The sequence below is a fragment of the Hippocampus guttulatus genome, chromosome 7 (genome assembly GCF_054856545.1).
Source record: "Hippocampus guttulatus isolate MCC_2025c chromosome 7, RoL_Hgut_1.0, whole genome shotgun sequence".
NCBI classification, from domain to species: Eukaryota; Metazoa; Chordata; class Actinopteri; order Syngnathiformes; family Syngnathidae; genus Hippocampus; species Hippocampus guttulatus.
In genome coordinates this window covers 17,052,692-17,067,645 of record NC_141267.1, presented here as the reverse complement: position 1 = coordinate 17,067,645, position 14,954 = coordinate 17,052,692, and the positions used below count along the sequence as shown (strand labels likewise).

General features: G+C 43.7%; 2 protein-coding genes across 2 annotated transcripts; both read right to left on the bottom strand.

Moving 5' to 3' along the window:
- Window positions 1–1,276: 1,276 nt before the first annotated feature.
- On the bottom strand, window positions 1,277–2,596 carry foxd2 (forkhead box D2). Its single transcript, XM_086115726.1, has one exon. The coding sequence runs from the start codon at window positions 2,415–2,417 to the stop codon at window positions 1,347–1,349; it is 1,071 nt and encodes a 356-aa protein (XP_085971852.1). The 5' UTR covers window positions 2,418–2,596; the 3' UTR covers window positions 1,277–1,346.
- Window positions 2,597–8,015: 5,419 nt separating this feature from the next.
- On the bottom strand, window positions 8,016–9,581 carry foxe3 (forkhead box E3). The gene has a single exon (XM_086115812.1). The coding sequence runs from the start codon at window positions 9,518–9,520 to the stop codon at window positions 8,279–8,281; it is 1,242 nt and encodes a 413-aa protein (XP_085971938.1). The 5' UTR covers window positions 9,521–9,581; the 3' UTR covers window positions 8,016–8,278.
- Between the last annotated feature and the right edge of the window lie 5,373 nt (window positions 9,582–14,954).

Here is a 14,954-nt window from a genome sequence, read left to right as displayed (position 1 = left end):
GTCATCGCTGCCTCGCCTTTCATCCACAATAATCACGTGTCAAAACACCCGCAAACTAATTTGTCCGCACGTTTGCGCACAAAAGCCAAATCCTCGCATGCAGGCTCCTTCTGTCCACAAACATGCTCGGTTCAAAAAAGACCACTGGGCTTGTTTCGGGGGGTCCCCTCCAACTGCTTTTTTTTTTTTCAATCGTGTTCCCAGACAACGCCGATGACATGAAAGCGGCCCCTTTGCAAACGCGAGGGCCCTTTGACAACTTTGCTTTTCAGGACTCCTAAATGCGTGTGTGGCTGCACTGGGCCCGCCAAAGGGGGACACCTCGCTGTGCGCGCATTGAGTCCCCGGGGGTCCTCGCTGACAACATCAACAAACGCTGGATTAGGAGCCCCAATGAAAATGCTGCTACAAATTAGCAACGAAAGTCCCCTTAATTCGCTCCACAAAATCTAAAGAGCTTATAGGGGATATTGTCCATTTTCAATTACAAACCACCAAGTTTTCCCTCATAGGCCCTTTCGAAAAGGGGTCTCTATTTTTTATTTTTTTTGTAAGAAAAGCAAGAGCCACAAACGGGATGAATGCATGGCCCCCCGCACACCCACTGATGTTTTTGACATATTTAAATGAAATGTGTCTGAGTGAAAGCCCCTTCCTCACAATCCCAATTCATCATATAATTTCATTTAACTGTTCATCCAATGAAAAGAATAGAAGTAGATTTCTTCCTTTCAAATCCACAAAACATTTATTATTTTTGTCATTACAGCCCAAAAAAATGACCTATAATGAACATTTGTCTTTTTCTATTGGCAACACATGACATGAAACTGTATGTGAAATACAACCATGAAACAAGTTCGAATGGAGGTAATGTGCTTTTTTTTAAACCAATGACAATTTAAAACAACCAAGGGGGGGAAAAAATCACTTTGTACGAGAGATTTTGGGGGTGCTGCTATTTATTTCCTTTGCTTTTCTAAGTTTAAAACCTGAGTTGTCCGTTTCATGTGCCACCACGCTATTAAAAAACACAAAATGTAACGTAAAAATGTTAAAACCCACTCCTCGTGGTGACACGTTGAATTTTAAAGTGTTATTTTCGTTTACAACACAAAATGGAGGCCGCGTATGGGCCTGTTTAAATGAATCCGTTGCTTCTTCAAATGCACCTATTTACAAAGCATAAATAAACCCTCTTATGGAGTCAAAACACAATACTTATCCCCCCCCCCCACCCCCCACCCCCCAATAACGTTCAGCCTACCTTCACATATAGGACCACACCACATTTGGCTTTTTCGTAAGAAAAATACGTTCAGTTCAGGGCAGTATTTTTTTTTTCTTCAGAAAGGGCAAGTGTTCAAGTTTTTGCTGGGGAAAGTCTGCCCGTGCGCGCCGGGCTGTAACAAGTCTTGCGCCAGGCTCAAGTGGTTGGAAGCCGAGCCCAAGGCCGGGCTGAGCATGGCCAGGATGTGCGCCTGCCCGGCCGGCTGCGAGCCGTACGACGACGCGGCGGTGTTGGCCGCGCCGATGATGTTGTCGATGGAGAAGGACGGTCGACTCGGGGCGCTCGAGTCCGTCTTGACGGGCGCCAGGGACGGGTAGAAGGGCTTCCTCAGGTCGGGCAAAGGAGGGGGCCCGGCGGGGAAGATGGGCGAGGGCAAGGTGCACGGCGAGTTGGGGAACGGGAAGGAGCCCCCCGCGTGCGGATGGTGGTGCGGCTGGTACGGGCTGTGCGCGGCGTGAAAGTTCTGCAGCTGAAGTCCGTAGCTGTATCCGTACGGGCTGTATCCGAAGCCGGGGAGGAAGCCCCCGGCGTCCCGCAGGATCTCGTTGCCCTGGTTCCTCTTGAAGCGCTTCCTCCTGCGCAAGAAGCTCCCGTTGTCGAACATGTCCGCCGAGTCCGGGTCCAGCGTCCAGTAATTGCCCTTGCCGGGGTTGCCGGGCTCCCGTGGGATTTTCACGAAGCAGTCGTTGAGTGAGAGGTTGTGCCGGATGGAGTTCTGCCAAGCGGGGAACTTCTCGCGGTAGTAGGGGAACCTGTTGCTGATGAACTCGCAGATCTCGCTGAGGGTGAGTCTCTTCTTGGGGCTCTGCAGGATGGCCATGGTGATGAGCGCGATGTAGGAGTAAGGGGGTTTCACCAGGGCACTTTTCCTTGCTTTTTCGCCCACCAGAACCGCCCCGGCTTCGGCGCCGATTCCCATCTGCTCCGCCGGGCAGTCGGAGCTGCTCAGGCCCGGCGAGGACGCCCCTTCCTCGGCGTTCTGGGAGTAATTATCATCGGAGTCCAGGTTGAAATCGTGGTGCAGGTACTTCCCGTCCTTCCCGACGGACAGATCCCCCCCGACCACGTCAATGTCCACATCATCGGACAATGCAGAGCTGTCGGACATATCCGTCCCTAAAGTCATCCTTCTCGTGCACCCCTCCTCCCCTCCTGCCGAGATGGTCTCCTCTTTGAGAGCCCACCGCACCGACACTCTAGAACCGCAACAGAACTTGCTTGCACTCGCGTCGCCGAGGACTCAACACACGCATGGTTCTAGAATGCAAAAGCAAAAGGACACAAAAAAAAGTTGGACCTGCAGCCTTTGGCGTCTCTCGGAGTTCTGGGGGCGCGAGTGTCATCCAGCAGGAAACTTCTGCTCGCCTCCCTCTCTCTCCCTCTCTCTTGCTCCCCCTCTCTCTCTTTCCAGGCATACAAGTCAATCACAGATCATCGATCTTCCTCCGATCCACTACTGCCCTCCCTTAGCACTTCATGTCGAATGTGACTTTTCAAAAATCACGCACGATCGAATAACACAATTTTCAAGAAGATTACGTGCATGTGAGAATCCAACCAAAGAGCCACACGAGCCTCCCCTGCTTCCTTTACGCATTTGTGGGAGCACCCTAGTCACGTGATTGGTGACGCACACGCGGGAACTGGGCCAAATTTACATATCACAACTTCACATTGATATTTTAATGTTCAATTAAAATTGAATGACCAGGAACAAAAAAACGGATATGGAGTGATTTTACTCTGTGCATTTCTGACAAATGTGTTATTGATTGCAATAAAATGTGTTTTTGTTCGTCACCTTTTCGATGGCAAATGTTGTTGAACCGACTAGAACAGGGGTGCCCATTACGTCGATCCTGCTCTACCGGTAGATCTAAAACAGGTCCCAAGTATCTCCGAAGAGTGTCGAGGAGAAAAAAAAACAAACAACCATTTGTGTGTCTTTGTACAAGTTAGTTGTAGATTTTTTTGTGTTAATGTACGCTGCACCATAATCATCCTATCAGTCTCCTTTTCACAAAATAAATTTTTAAAAAATAAAATAAAGCAGGTAAATCTTGAATTTATGATGGCGCGTGATGACGTCACCGGAAGTTGTTTGCGCTCAGCAGTCTGAAATTGCAGCTGGTATCTTTTATCGACATTTTTCTCATTCAGAGTTTGCTTCGTGTACAATTCACCGAGGGCACGGGCAAAGAATAGGAACCTAGGAGGGCCCAGGGAAGCACTTTAAAACGGTACGTGTGAGCTACGGTAGTTAACAGGCTGCAAAAGTGCATGCATGCCTCACTTTCAGGCTGTTTCTCATCATGGCGTGTGCGTGTACGTGTGCGTGTACGTGTGCGTGTGCGTGTGCGTGTACGTGTACATGTGCGTGTGCGTGTGCGTGTGTGTGTCGGTAAGGGTAGATCCCGTGAGGTTAGTTGATCGAAAAGTAGATCTTCGGTCCAAAAAGTTTGGGCACCCCTGGGCTAGAACATTCAAATAGTAACATCGTTGTTGGGCTGCTAATAAACATTTTATTATTTCTATGTATTTTATTTCATTTTTTTAACCTTCGTTTTAGTTTAGTATGAAAAGTATTTTTTTTTACGAATTATTATTATAATTGGAATTCGAAATGTGTAGTTATTCTCTCAAATTTGATGTGAATCATTTGCAAATAACCTAAATTATTATTATTATTATTATTTTATTATTATTATTATTATCATCAATGACAAAAATTGCTTTCTCGCTCTAGATGTATATTCTTGAATGTATGATCTTCCAATACTGACATATTTTAGGCATTTGCAGTATGTTTAACGTTGCATTTGTTTGATAAGTTACAGTCCTTTTCTTTTTTTCCTTTTCTTGAGTGTTCACTTGTATACTACAATAAAGGACCAGTAGAGGGCAATTTGTTTTGAAGGGGTGTGGGTGCACATACGGTCCATACTCAACGGCATTGTCGACGTTGTATGCTTTCACACCTTTACAGAATTAAGATGACATATTTAAGATAATCGACGGACAAACACAGTTTATAACTTATTTTTGTTGCGTACATGAATCCACACAATTCATCCATCCATCCATCCATTTTCGCGGGTGTGCTCGCAGCCCTTTCCGGGTGTTTTTGGACAATAGGCGGGGTACACCCTGAACTGGTTGCCAGCCAATCGCAGGGGACACATAGACGAACAGCTGACAATCACACTTCAGACCAATTTAGAGTGTTCCATTTAACATGCTACGCCGGAATCGAACCCTGCACCTGCACTGTGAGGGTGACGTCCTAACCGGTCGACCAGCGTGTCGCCCTCCACACAATTTGATGGAGGGTAAAAATATGAAGGCAAGTCTAAGGTAAATATGGTTGTCAAAGTTTAAGTGACAGACGCCATCTAGCGGCCGGTATTGATTAAAAGGCAGAGTTACATTTAACGGAAATATACAATAAGGAGAAAATTATATGACCCCCTGCTGAATTTCAAAGTTTACTCACTTTAAAAAAGGGCCTATTCATACTCCAAAACCAAATGCCGTTCAAAAATCCATGATACCCATTGAAGTTATAAAATGCGCATTTTCATTGAAACGTGTAATAATTATATTGCTTCGGGTTTAAATCCAAATTTCGCTCAATTAAAATGCTCAACATTGGAGAACTTTTAATCTTTAAAATGTTATCCATAGAAATGTTGTCGTTTCACAACAATAAACAACAATTTGTGAGATAATGTAATTATTCTGTACTGGATTAATCCCCCCCCCCCCCCCCACACACACGCACACACACTTTATGACAGCTGGATTTCACCAGCAAGTCACACAGTGTGCATATAATGCACTTAAGACAGGCCATGTAAATGATCTTAAATCATTACTAATCATATCTTATCACTTCCTTTCATATTTGCAAGTCAACGTTATTTCTGGGCAAAGTTTGTCCTGAAGGTAAAATCTTTTTCTATTCACGTTGTGCTTCAAAATACACCATGATTTTATACTTTATTTGCAACAATAACACAATACTTTGTTTCGACTTTTGTGTAACTTATTACAAAAGACAATTTCATTTTTTGGGGAGGACCTGCTTGAATTTGTTATTTTCATCTGCGCAAAAAGACTGAATGCCACCCAGAGTTGTCCATTGTTGCGCAGTTTTACCTGAATTTGTTTGTTTGTTTGTTTATTGAACATAAAACATACATACAGTAATAATTTGACAGAAAATAAGGTAGATAAAAAAAAAGTAAAAAGAAAGAAGGCTATGGCGCCCTCTGCTGCTCATGGCCAATACAGAAAAAAAGCACGCTGCTCCCTGCAAGTAACCAAAATGTTGGCACCAGCTCTTCGTATGATGCAGCGCATTTGTTGACTACTGATTGTAAGGCACATATGCCGCATATTTCTGCGGTTGGGGGTTTGAATCTGACCCTGCCAGGATGCAACCCATCCCAGCCTATCACCTAAAATTTGGTGGGATAGGCTCCCCCCTGACCTTCAAATGAGAATGAGCGCCAGAGAAAATGGATGATGGGAGTGTCAATAAACACTGAACAGTGATACCAGCTTTTACTGATTTGAGATATTTTTTGCTAGTGAGTTTAAAGTCTATATAATCAGAATAAATAGAGGTCTGAATTTTTTAATTTGGCTTCATCCCCAAGTATACAGTAAATGCCTTTAAATGCAGGTTGAAAACGATGCCTTTTTTCACGTTCCTCTGATTAAAATCATTTTTAAAAAACAATTTCACGACATGGTCCTTGAGTAATATCAGAAAGCTACTTTTTCTTTCTTTCTTTGGCTTTTCAATGTCTTTCAATCTTTTATTTGGAAAATTGTTTAAATGTTGTCCATGTAAATTCTTTTGAGCAAATCGAATAAGCTAAGTTTGTTTTCATTGTCTTCAGCTGTTCTGTTTGTAAATAAATGCTTTTAAGACATTGTGCTTTTGATTTTGTGAAGCACATTGAGTTGTATTGTGTATAAAATGCGATATAGAAATACATTTGCCTTGGTTTGCCTTGCCTACTACTCCATCCATCCATCCATTTTCCGATCCGCTTATCCTCACAAGGGGCGGAAGGGGTGCTGAAGCCTATCCCAGCCGTTTCCGGGCAGTAGGCGGGGGACACCCTGAATCGGTTGCCAGCCACTTGCAGGGCACACAGAGACCAACAACCACCCGTGCTCACACTCACACCTTGGGACAATTTTGGAGTGTTCAATCAGTCGGGCATGCATGTTTTTGGAATGTGGGAGGAAACCGGAGTACCCGGAGAAAGCCCACAGAGGCCCGGGGAGAACATGCTAACTCCACGCAGGGAGACCAGAGCTGGAATTGAACCCGGTACCTCTGCACTGTTGCACCACACTGTCAACTCTGCAACAGGCCAGGCCTAAGGCCCCAAGCAGAAGGGGTCCCCTAGAAACAGCTGAGATCAGCTCATTTTATTGACGAAGCGTGTAATGACAACATGTTGCTTTCGGGGAAACTCCCACATGGGGTCCCTGACTAATTTTGCTGCCTGGTGGGACCAGAGAAACAACTGATATTGGTCTTTATCAATGGCATATATGTAACCAGACACTGGAAACTTAAAAGCTAGCTAAAAGTCCTTAAAATAGCCGGTGATCAGTGTTAATCTAATTGCCCCAGGGGATAAATTAAGTTTTCTGAATCTGAATGTGAATCCGATACATGTTGAATGATAGATTCAATAAAATCCTCATATTTTGTAGAATTTTTTTGTCATACACATTCATTAATTGCATCAACATTTAAAGCGAAGTATCATCCACAACCAGATTTCCATCATCGTTATTTTTCTAATACATTATGAAATTTAGACAAAATATAAACATTGTTGTTTAATTGTGAAATCTAACCTGGTTCTGGATTTGGATTTTTTCTACAAAAGTCATCGCAAATTCCAATATGACAATCGTTGACATTTATTTGATTGACATTTGTCAAGTTTCGAGAGATTTTAAGTAACTTTAATTTATTATTTTGTTTTGTTTTGTTTGTTTATTGAACATAAAACATATATACAGTAATAATTTGACAGAAAATAAGGTAGATAAAAAAAGTAAAAAGAAAGAAATCAATCTTCATTCAACACAGTTATTATGTTCAAGGGAGTAGGAGGAAGTAAAAAACTTATCTAGTCCTACCCCGTTATGTGATTGTATCTAATAAATCATTTTTATATCAATCAGAAAAGAAAAAAGTAAGAAGAAAGAAGTCTCCATTAAGGCTCATACTTTACCCTTAACCGTGATATTTTTACAACTTTTGGTTTGTATCGGGATTATATACTTCCACACCCTGACACTCTTGTGTCAATTTTCTCTTGTATTCATAATGGATATTTATATACCTTTCTATATTACACGTGACACGCTGACACGTTTCAAGATTTTTGTAATTATCCTGTCGATTTTCAGATATTGGGGCAAAACTATAGGTGTTATTTACTTTTTTTTTTGGTCTTGTATTTATTTTAATATACTGTAATCCCCCAGGGAGAAATGAACTCGCACTCGGCGGTACAGGCAATATGTTCTTACAGTGTATCAATGACTTCATTATTCTTTTACGTGTTCTTTGTGAACACGCTTTAAATATTGCAGACATCCCCTAGCTTAAAAAAGTAATGAAACGAAACGAATCTATTACTTTATTCTCCATAATTGTGTGAACATAATGAAAGTGTCAAAGGTGGAGAGTCCATTAAAATGAATTTATTTCTGATTGCTGCACCGATAACTTGTTTTTTAAAAAAATAGAAACGACATCCAAACGTAACGAAAACACACAATTTTAAAGTCTGTGAAACACTTAAATCTCCGAGGTGACCTCGTGGAATGTGTGAAAATATGAATGGCTTGGAAAAAGTGGAATGTTTTCTCACAAGGCTTGATCCTTTACTGTCAAACTAAATATTAATAAGAATACGAATTATAAAATGTTCCTCAACCGGACCGTCACATGTATCGTTCCAGTCCCGATGCAAAGTTGGCCTGTCTCATGTAAGAGTTGTTGTAAGTGTTCATCGGGCCCGAGAGACCCAGAAGCTGCTCCGTGTGTTCCGCGCAGGAGCTCGGCCGTAGAGCCGGCAGAGAGAGCCTGTTGCCCGGGCAGTACACCTGAGAACTCCCGGGGGAGAAACCGGACTGGGCCACGCCGGTCAGGTTGGGAGGCGAGGCCGGGGAGGAGTAGGGGTACGCCGGGGTGAGGTTGGAGGGGATATTGGAGGAGATGTTGCCGCCGTTTCTGCTCAACATGTTGGCGGACTGGTTGACGGTTTGGGTCTGGAAACACGCCGAAGGGTCCCCCCCGGTGACCGAGCAGCTGGAGGTCATGGCGGGCAGGTCGCCCCCGCCGAGCCCCTGCAAAGCTTGGGGGTTGAGTTCCCCGATCGTTTGAGGGCTGATGATGTTATCGATGCTGAACATGCGCGGCTGCGCCTGGCACACGCCGGCGGAAGTCTGGTAGTGATGCAGCATGGCCGGATGCGGGGAGGAAGCCGCGTACCCGGACCCGATCCCCGCGTACAGGGTGTTGGGGTAGGAAGGCCTTCCCATCGGGGTGGGCGTGAAGGCGCTGGAGCTCTGGATGTAGCCCGGGTAGGTGCTCACATCTGTGCGCTTGAACCGCTTGCGTCGCCTCAGGAAGCTTCCGTTGTCGAACATGTCCTCGGCGGCGGGGTCCAGAGTCCAGTAGTTGCCCTTACCGGGTCTGCCGGGCTCCCGCGGGATCTTGACGAAACAGTCGTTGAGGGTCAAGTTGTGACGGATCGAATTCTGCCACTTCTTGGAGTTCTCCCTGTAGAACGGAAAGCGCTCCATGATGAATTTATAAATGCCCCCCAGAGTGAGTTTCCTCTCGGGGGAGTTGGCGATGGCCATGGCGATGAGAGCGATGTAGCTGTAAGGGGGCTTGCCCCGCTGCACGGGCCTCTTCCTGCGGCGGCTACCGGTGGGCAGGTGCTCCTGATCCGTCTGGCCCAGCACGACTCCGTCCTCGGCGTCGGGGCTGGGCCCCCGCGGCTCCGACTTGATCAGGACGCCGTCCTTGGAGCGGCCTTGCAGCAAAAGCGGGGGCAGCGGCGAGTCCAGGCTGACGTTGGGGGACAGGACCACCGGGCTGATCTCCGCGGGAGAGTGCTGCGTCTCTGCGGTCATGTTGCACATGCCAGAATAGTACGAGTAGTTTGCCAGATTCATAGAAGAGAAAGAAGTGAACAGTCAATATTTCGATCAACTTTTTAGAAAAGTAGCCTGCGTCGTGTCCTTGCGTTGGGTGCTTGGTGTCATTCCAGGTGAGATGCACGGGCGCTGACAGTTTTATAAAGGTGGGGGGAGCAATGACGCAACTAGCTCCCTGATGACGAAGCTGCAGCTGCACCAAAACTTTTTTTCCACATTTTGTTCATTGATGTCAGTCTTCCAGTCATGTAAAAAACAATTAATAATGCATATAGCATTTCACTTACATCTGGCCGCATATGGAGCTAAAATACAGTACATTTGAAGAATAGTGCTTGACAACTGCTTGCATGTAAACCTAAGTAGGCTGCATAAATAATGCACATTAAAAATGCCTTTAGGTGAGTTTTAATGAGTGAACAGAGAAATATAAAGTTGACAAATTATTATTGTGGTTGTAGTCTACAGTGATTTATCGACTGCATTATTGGATTGCATTGAACTTGTGCAGGGGTGCCATGTTGTGGCTGTTATGAAATATCCCAAAGAAAACATGACAGCTGACAAATACGTTTTGTCAACCTTTAATGTAATTGCCCAAGTCATTTTAAAAAATCTATAACGACGCATACATAAATAAAAAAAATATACTTGTTCAAAAAATTTTTTTCCCCTTTGTGCTCCATGTATGGTACTAGTTACGTGGATTCTTCTTCTTTGTTGAATTTGTTGTGAGGGGGTTTCCTCCTTTTTTTCAGAGTGTTTTTTTTTTCTCAAGAGAAAGTCATTTCTCTATTATGGTAATAGATGCAAAGTTGTCCTGTGAAACCTACATGATTTGGTGAACTGTAAATGTGTTGTTTGATTAAACAGTGAGTTTAATCAAATGCCACATTTTGAGTTAGTGAAGCTTTATTTGTGCCTTAACCACGGAAATTACACAAGAAGGCGCAAAATAATCGAAGATGTCAGAGATATTAAAATGCTGATTATTGTTTTGCTATTTGTAGTTCCATCTCAATTAATTCCTTTTCTCAACACATGCATTTCCAATGTTCTAAATACTTTATTAAAAAACTTGGAATTATGTGAGAAGAACATATTTTTTTCTTCAAACAAAAATATACCAAATCTACGTAGCTGTTGAAATGTTCATTATTTGTCATGAGCGTCTCGTAACTTCTTACAGCATTTTTTCCAGCTATAAGTCTGGGATAGGCTGCAGCATGCCTGCGACCTTCGTGATGATAATCGGATCACATAATGGATGGATGAAGATAGCATTCATAAAATAAATGTTTTTTTAAAAAACAATTCAACAAAAATTTTGCCCGGGATTCGGAACATTTTGACCTCAACTATGCATCATAGCTATTGCATAAAAGAGGGGACCTGATAAAAGTTGACACTTGTGGAATTTTCATCCTTCCTTCCTCCATTTTCCTCCTTATCCTAGGTAGCACTTCAAGTTCGGAGTCCTTGCCACCGTGCTGCTCTCCCAGCATGGCGGCTGTATACTCAGAGCAGAAACAACACTCGGAGAGCTGCTTCATGCTACTGCAAACCCAACGGACAATGCGGCAATTGAAAAATAATAACAAGCCACTGAACACAAGCAATTGAGCTATCAAAGCTTTTGGGGAAGAAAAGTAAATATCCCTCCATTTCATTTTCATTTTCCGAAAGTGATCGTCAAACAGTTTCCTGGTCAGGGACAAGACGTGTTGTCTTACGGATTTTCGAGTGAAAACACGGTTCTACACCCAACTGATATGAGGACAACAGCTTTTAAATGTGGCAGTGCAGCAACCGTTCTAAGTGATTAGTAAAACAGATACAGAGATGAAGATACAGTCATTGGAGAGGGGTCAGAGAAACACGAAGGGCCGTCTGAAGTTCATATTTCACTTATCAGAGAAAATAACTATGGAAAAATCCCATTAAAAACCGCTTCATTCATTGGTTTTCATAGTTTCAAAGAAATCTTTTACATGTCAATGATTCTGACGTCAACCTTATGCAGTTTTAAGGAACTAACACTGTTGAGCTAGCTAGTTAGGTGGGTTGTGTATTCCAGTGCATTATTTTCACTCCTGCCATTTTGACGTATAATTACAAAGTATTATCACTGTATGCTGTTTTAAAATAAAGTACATTTCGACTGTAGGTGTATGTTGTGTTCTGCGCATTTAATCCTCATTTGAGAAGGACTGAATGAAATAGCTTGGAATTGAAGCCTGCCGAAACCAGTTAATAGGGATCATTTTTATTTACTGTCTTTCGCCTTTTTTCACCACCATCCAGCATATTTTAAAGCCATCTGGCCTTACACATACTTGTCGCAGCATTTTTAGAACAGTTAATCATTTTTTTTCTGTGTTTGTTTTACCATCGACTGGCAATGCTAAAAGTAAGTTGAGGGTTTCGTTGTTTATGAATGGATGGCTCTACTTTAAGAAACGGCAAAAGGAGAGATGGACTGCGTTTAAACGCAGTTTTATTTCAAAACATCTGCACCGAAGCACGATCGAAAACACGCCCACTTCTCGGCATCGGAATCCCTTCCTGCTTCCTTTTCTTCAGCCAATCAGAAGCTATCAACATAAAAACATGTCTAAGCAATTATTAAACCATAGAATGTAATTTAGGTTATCTTAACATGAAATAATGTGATGCTCGAACATAAAATGATAATCATTAACAATATAACATTTTACAGTAGTTAGCTAGTCTATGGTCTAAATTGCCTGTCTGCACCTTTGAAGAAGCTGACCAGCAGAGATGTTTTCATACCGGACACAAATTGTAAAATACATTTCTTATTCATTTGTTTCCATGCTTGTAGGCCACCATCCACTATAATTAAGAAACTCCTTTGGTGTAACCTGATCAAATTAGTCGGTTAAAACGCAGGCGAAAAATCGGAATGTTGTTGGAGCACTGTCGGAATTGTTTTGTTTTGATTTTTTCCAATTAAATTGCTTGGCGTGAACTAACTGCTGGATAATGGCCAGTTGATTGATGGACCAGAGCGAAAGAGAGACTGCAGAGGTGCAGTAGAGGTATAGGGAGGCTCCGGAGTGGGTGCTATGGCAGGGGGATTATCAAGAGGCTTCGGGCCCCGAGGCAGAGGGCCCGTTTCCTGGTCTGAGCCCCTGTTTGTCCTGGCTGACCTGGCAGCTCTGGGGGCAGATCCTGCTTGGATACGGCCCTGCTCCCACGCCTGTCTGAAGCTGTTAGCCACTGGCTGTGAGTAGCTAGCTGGGCTTAGTGTTGTCTGACTGAGCAGCGGTCGAGTCGGGAGGGGGTACAGTCATCTCTGTTGGGTTACTTTGTGTTGGCGAACGAGGATGATGGGAAGTGAGCACCTATAGTGGACCCATGTTGATGATTAATGGCTTTGAAGTCATATTCAGCGTATACAGTATTGCATTGTTGTATGATATCGGCGCATATAGAGTGTGGAAACACAACATTTCTTGTGAGTTTACTCCCTCCATGAGCAGCCATCGATGCACATAACATCGCTGCCATGATGTGTTACAGTTTGGATGCTGAACATTTCCTTCTCTTATTATATTTTCCCATCATCCAGAAGCAGAAATTAACACTCTGGGGTCCGTGCATGAGATTGGGGCATGCAAAGTGTGTTTATGCAGGTAAACTGCAAGCTCTCCCCTTGCGGATGATGACTGTCATTTTAAAGATTTGTTCAGAGTCATCACAATATGTAATGCAAAGTCATGACTAATTCAGGTGGTTTTGAATATTCATTATAGCAACTACTCGACATATAGCCTGATAGGCGTGAGAGGACCAATGGAGGAACCCTGAGGGTAAGTAAACAAAGGGCATGGAAATCTCCTTTTTGTTTTGGTGCTAACACTGCGGGTCATGCACACTGTCAAAACTATTCAAGGTGGTTTTGGCATTTTTTTGTTCACTGCCGACTTTCCGAATACATGGATGGTTGCAGTAAAATTGATTGAACAACCCCGAGTTAATCTAACGCAAACAAAAGGATTTGATGACAACAACAAAAAACATTTATATACAGTATATCTGTATAGATTTTTTTTACTACTGTATTTCTGACTGATCTCTTTTGTCCCCATATCATGCTAAATTCCCAGCACGACCATTTGACTTTGAGAGATTTCATTTTGAGTATTCTTCCGAAACGGATTCTTTGACATGTTGACATGTGTACGAACTAGAGGATGAGAGCCGGCTGAACAAAGGTTGCTGAGTTAACACTTGGAAGCCAGTCATTCGCAAAAGTGGCTCCAGGGTACGAGGACAGGAGAAGAGGGGTCTGTGCATGAGAAAAAGAGGTTGAATAAAAGAGTGAGAGACAGAGAGAGAGTGACATGGGGAGAAACACGGGAGAGAGCGCAACCTTTTTCTTGCTCAAGCCAATCAAGTACGGGCCAGGGCTCCTGAAAACGCAGGGATTACCAGGGGAGCGGGGGCCGCACTCGCCTGGGCCGCTTCTGCTGGCTCCTGCACTGCACGCTACACTGCCTTGCTAAAGAACTGCACATGGTTCTCACACATACAGACAGACAGACACACACACGCACAGACACAGTCATGCTTGCTTGTATGATGCACGTCTGCGATATAATACAATACATCTTTATTTATATAGCGCTGCTACAAGTGCTGCAGCTGTAACAAAGTCGTGTAAACTTTCACACAGCTGATCGAGACCCACCACGGGCGCTGTCATCGCCTCGAAAATGTCAAAATGCATGTAGAGTTCTAATGTCATTTTATCCATTCAATATTCAGCCGTATAGTGCAGGTGGCTGTGTTCAAGTGTACAATTTTGTGCCAATCAAAAGGGTTGTCCGAGCTTGGTGGAGGATTACTGTTGATGGAGTGCGATCGCACGACCACACAGTGACATCAGTGTTTGACCGCTACTGACATGGTTGAAGTCAGCTTGTACTTTCTGCTTGGACAAACACCTCCAGGTGAACTCCCCTCTGACCCCCCTACGGGCTGCAGAATCATCCGCGTGGAATGAAGAGCCGAGCGAGGTGACGTCCAGCCGGGATAAACTGGCCAATTACAATATTAGGAAATGAGTGCCACGTGCATCAGGTGGAAAAGAACCCTGCGGGCCATCAGACCATGGCTGTGGATTTTTGGGGGACCCAATTCTTCTCCTGATGACATACTGAAGTTGTGTGCTTTTCATAAAAACTCTCATGTACTGTACGTTCATTTGAATCGCACCCCAGTCAGCGTGTGGAATTGTCTCGATGGATTTGGTTTCAGAAAGTGGATTATTTTGAGAGTGCGGGAATTATCAGAGATAAATAATTATGATGAGAACTTGCAATGACCTGATTTCAATGGCGTGACAGCAAGGGTTGAAATACCTTTAAATGGGTTTTGACATTAAGGGCTGAGTGTAGATTGTTGAGGGGAAATAATTTCCTCT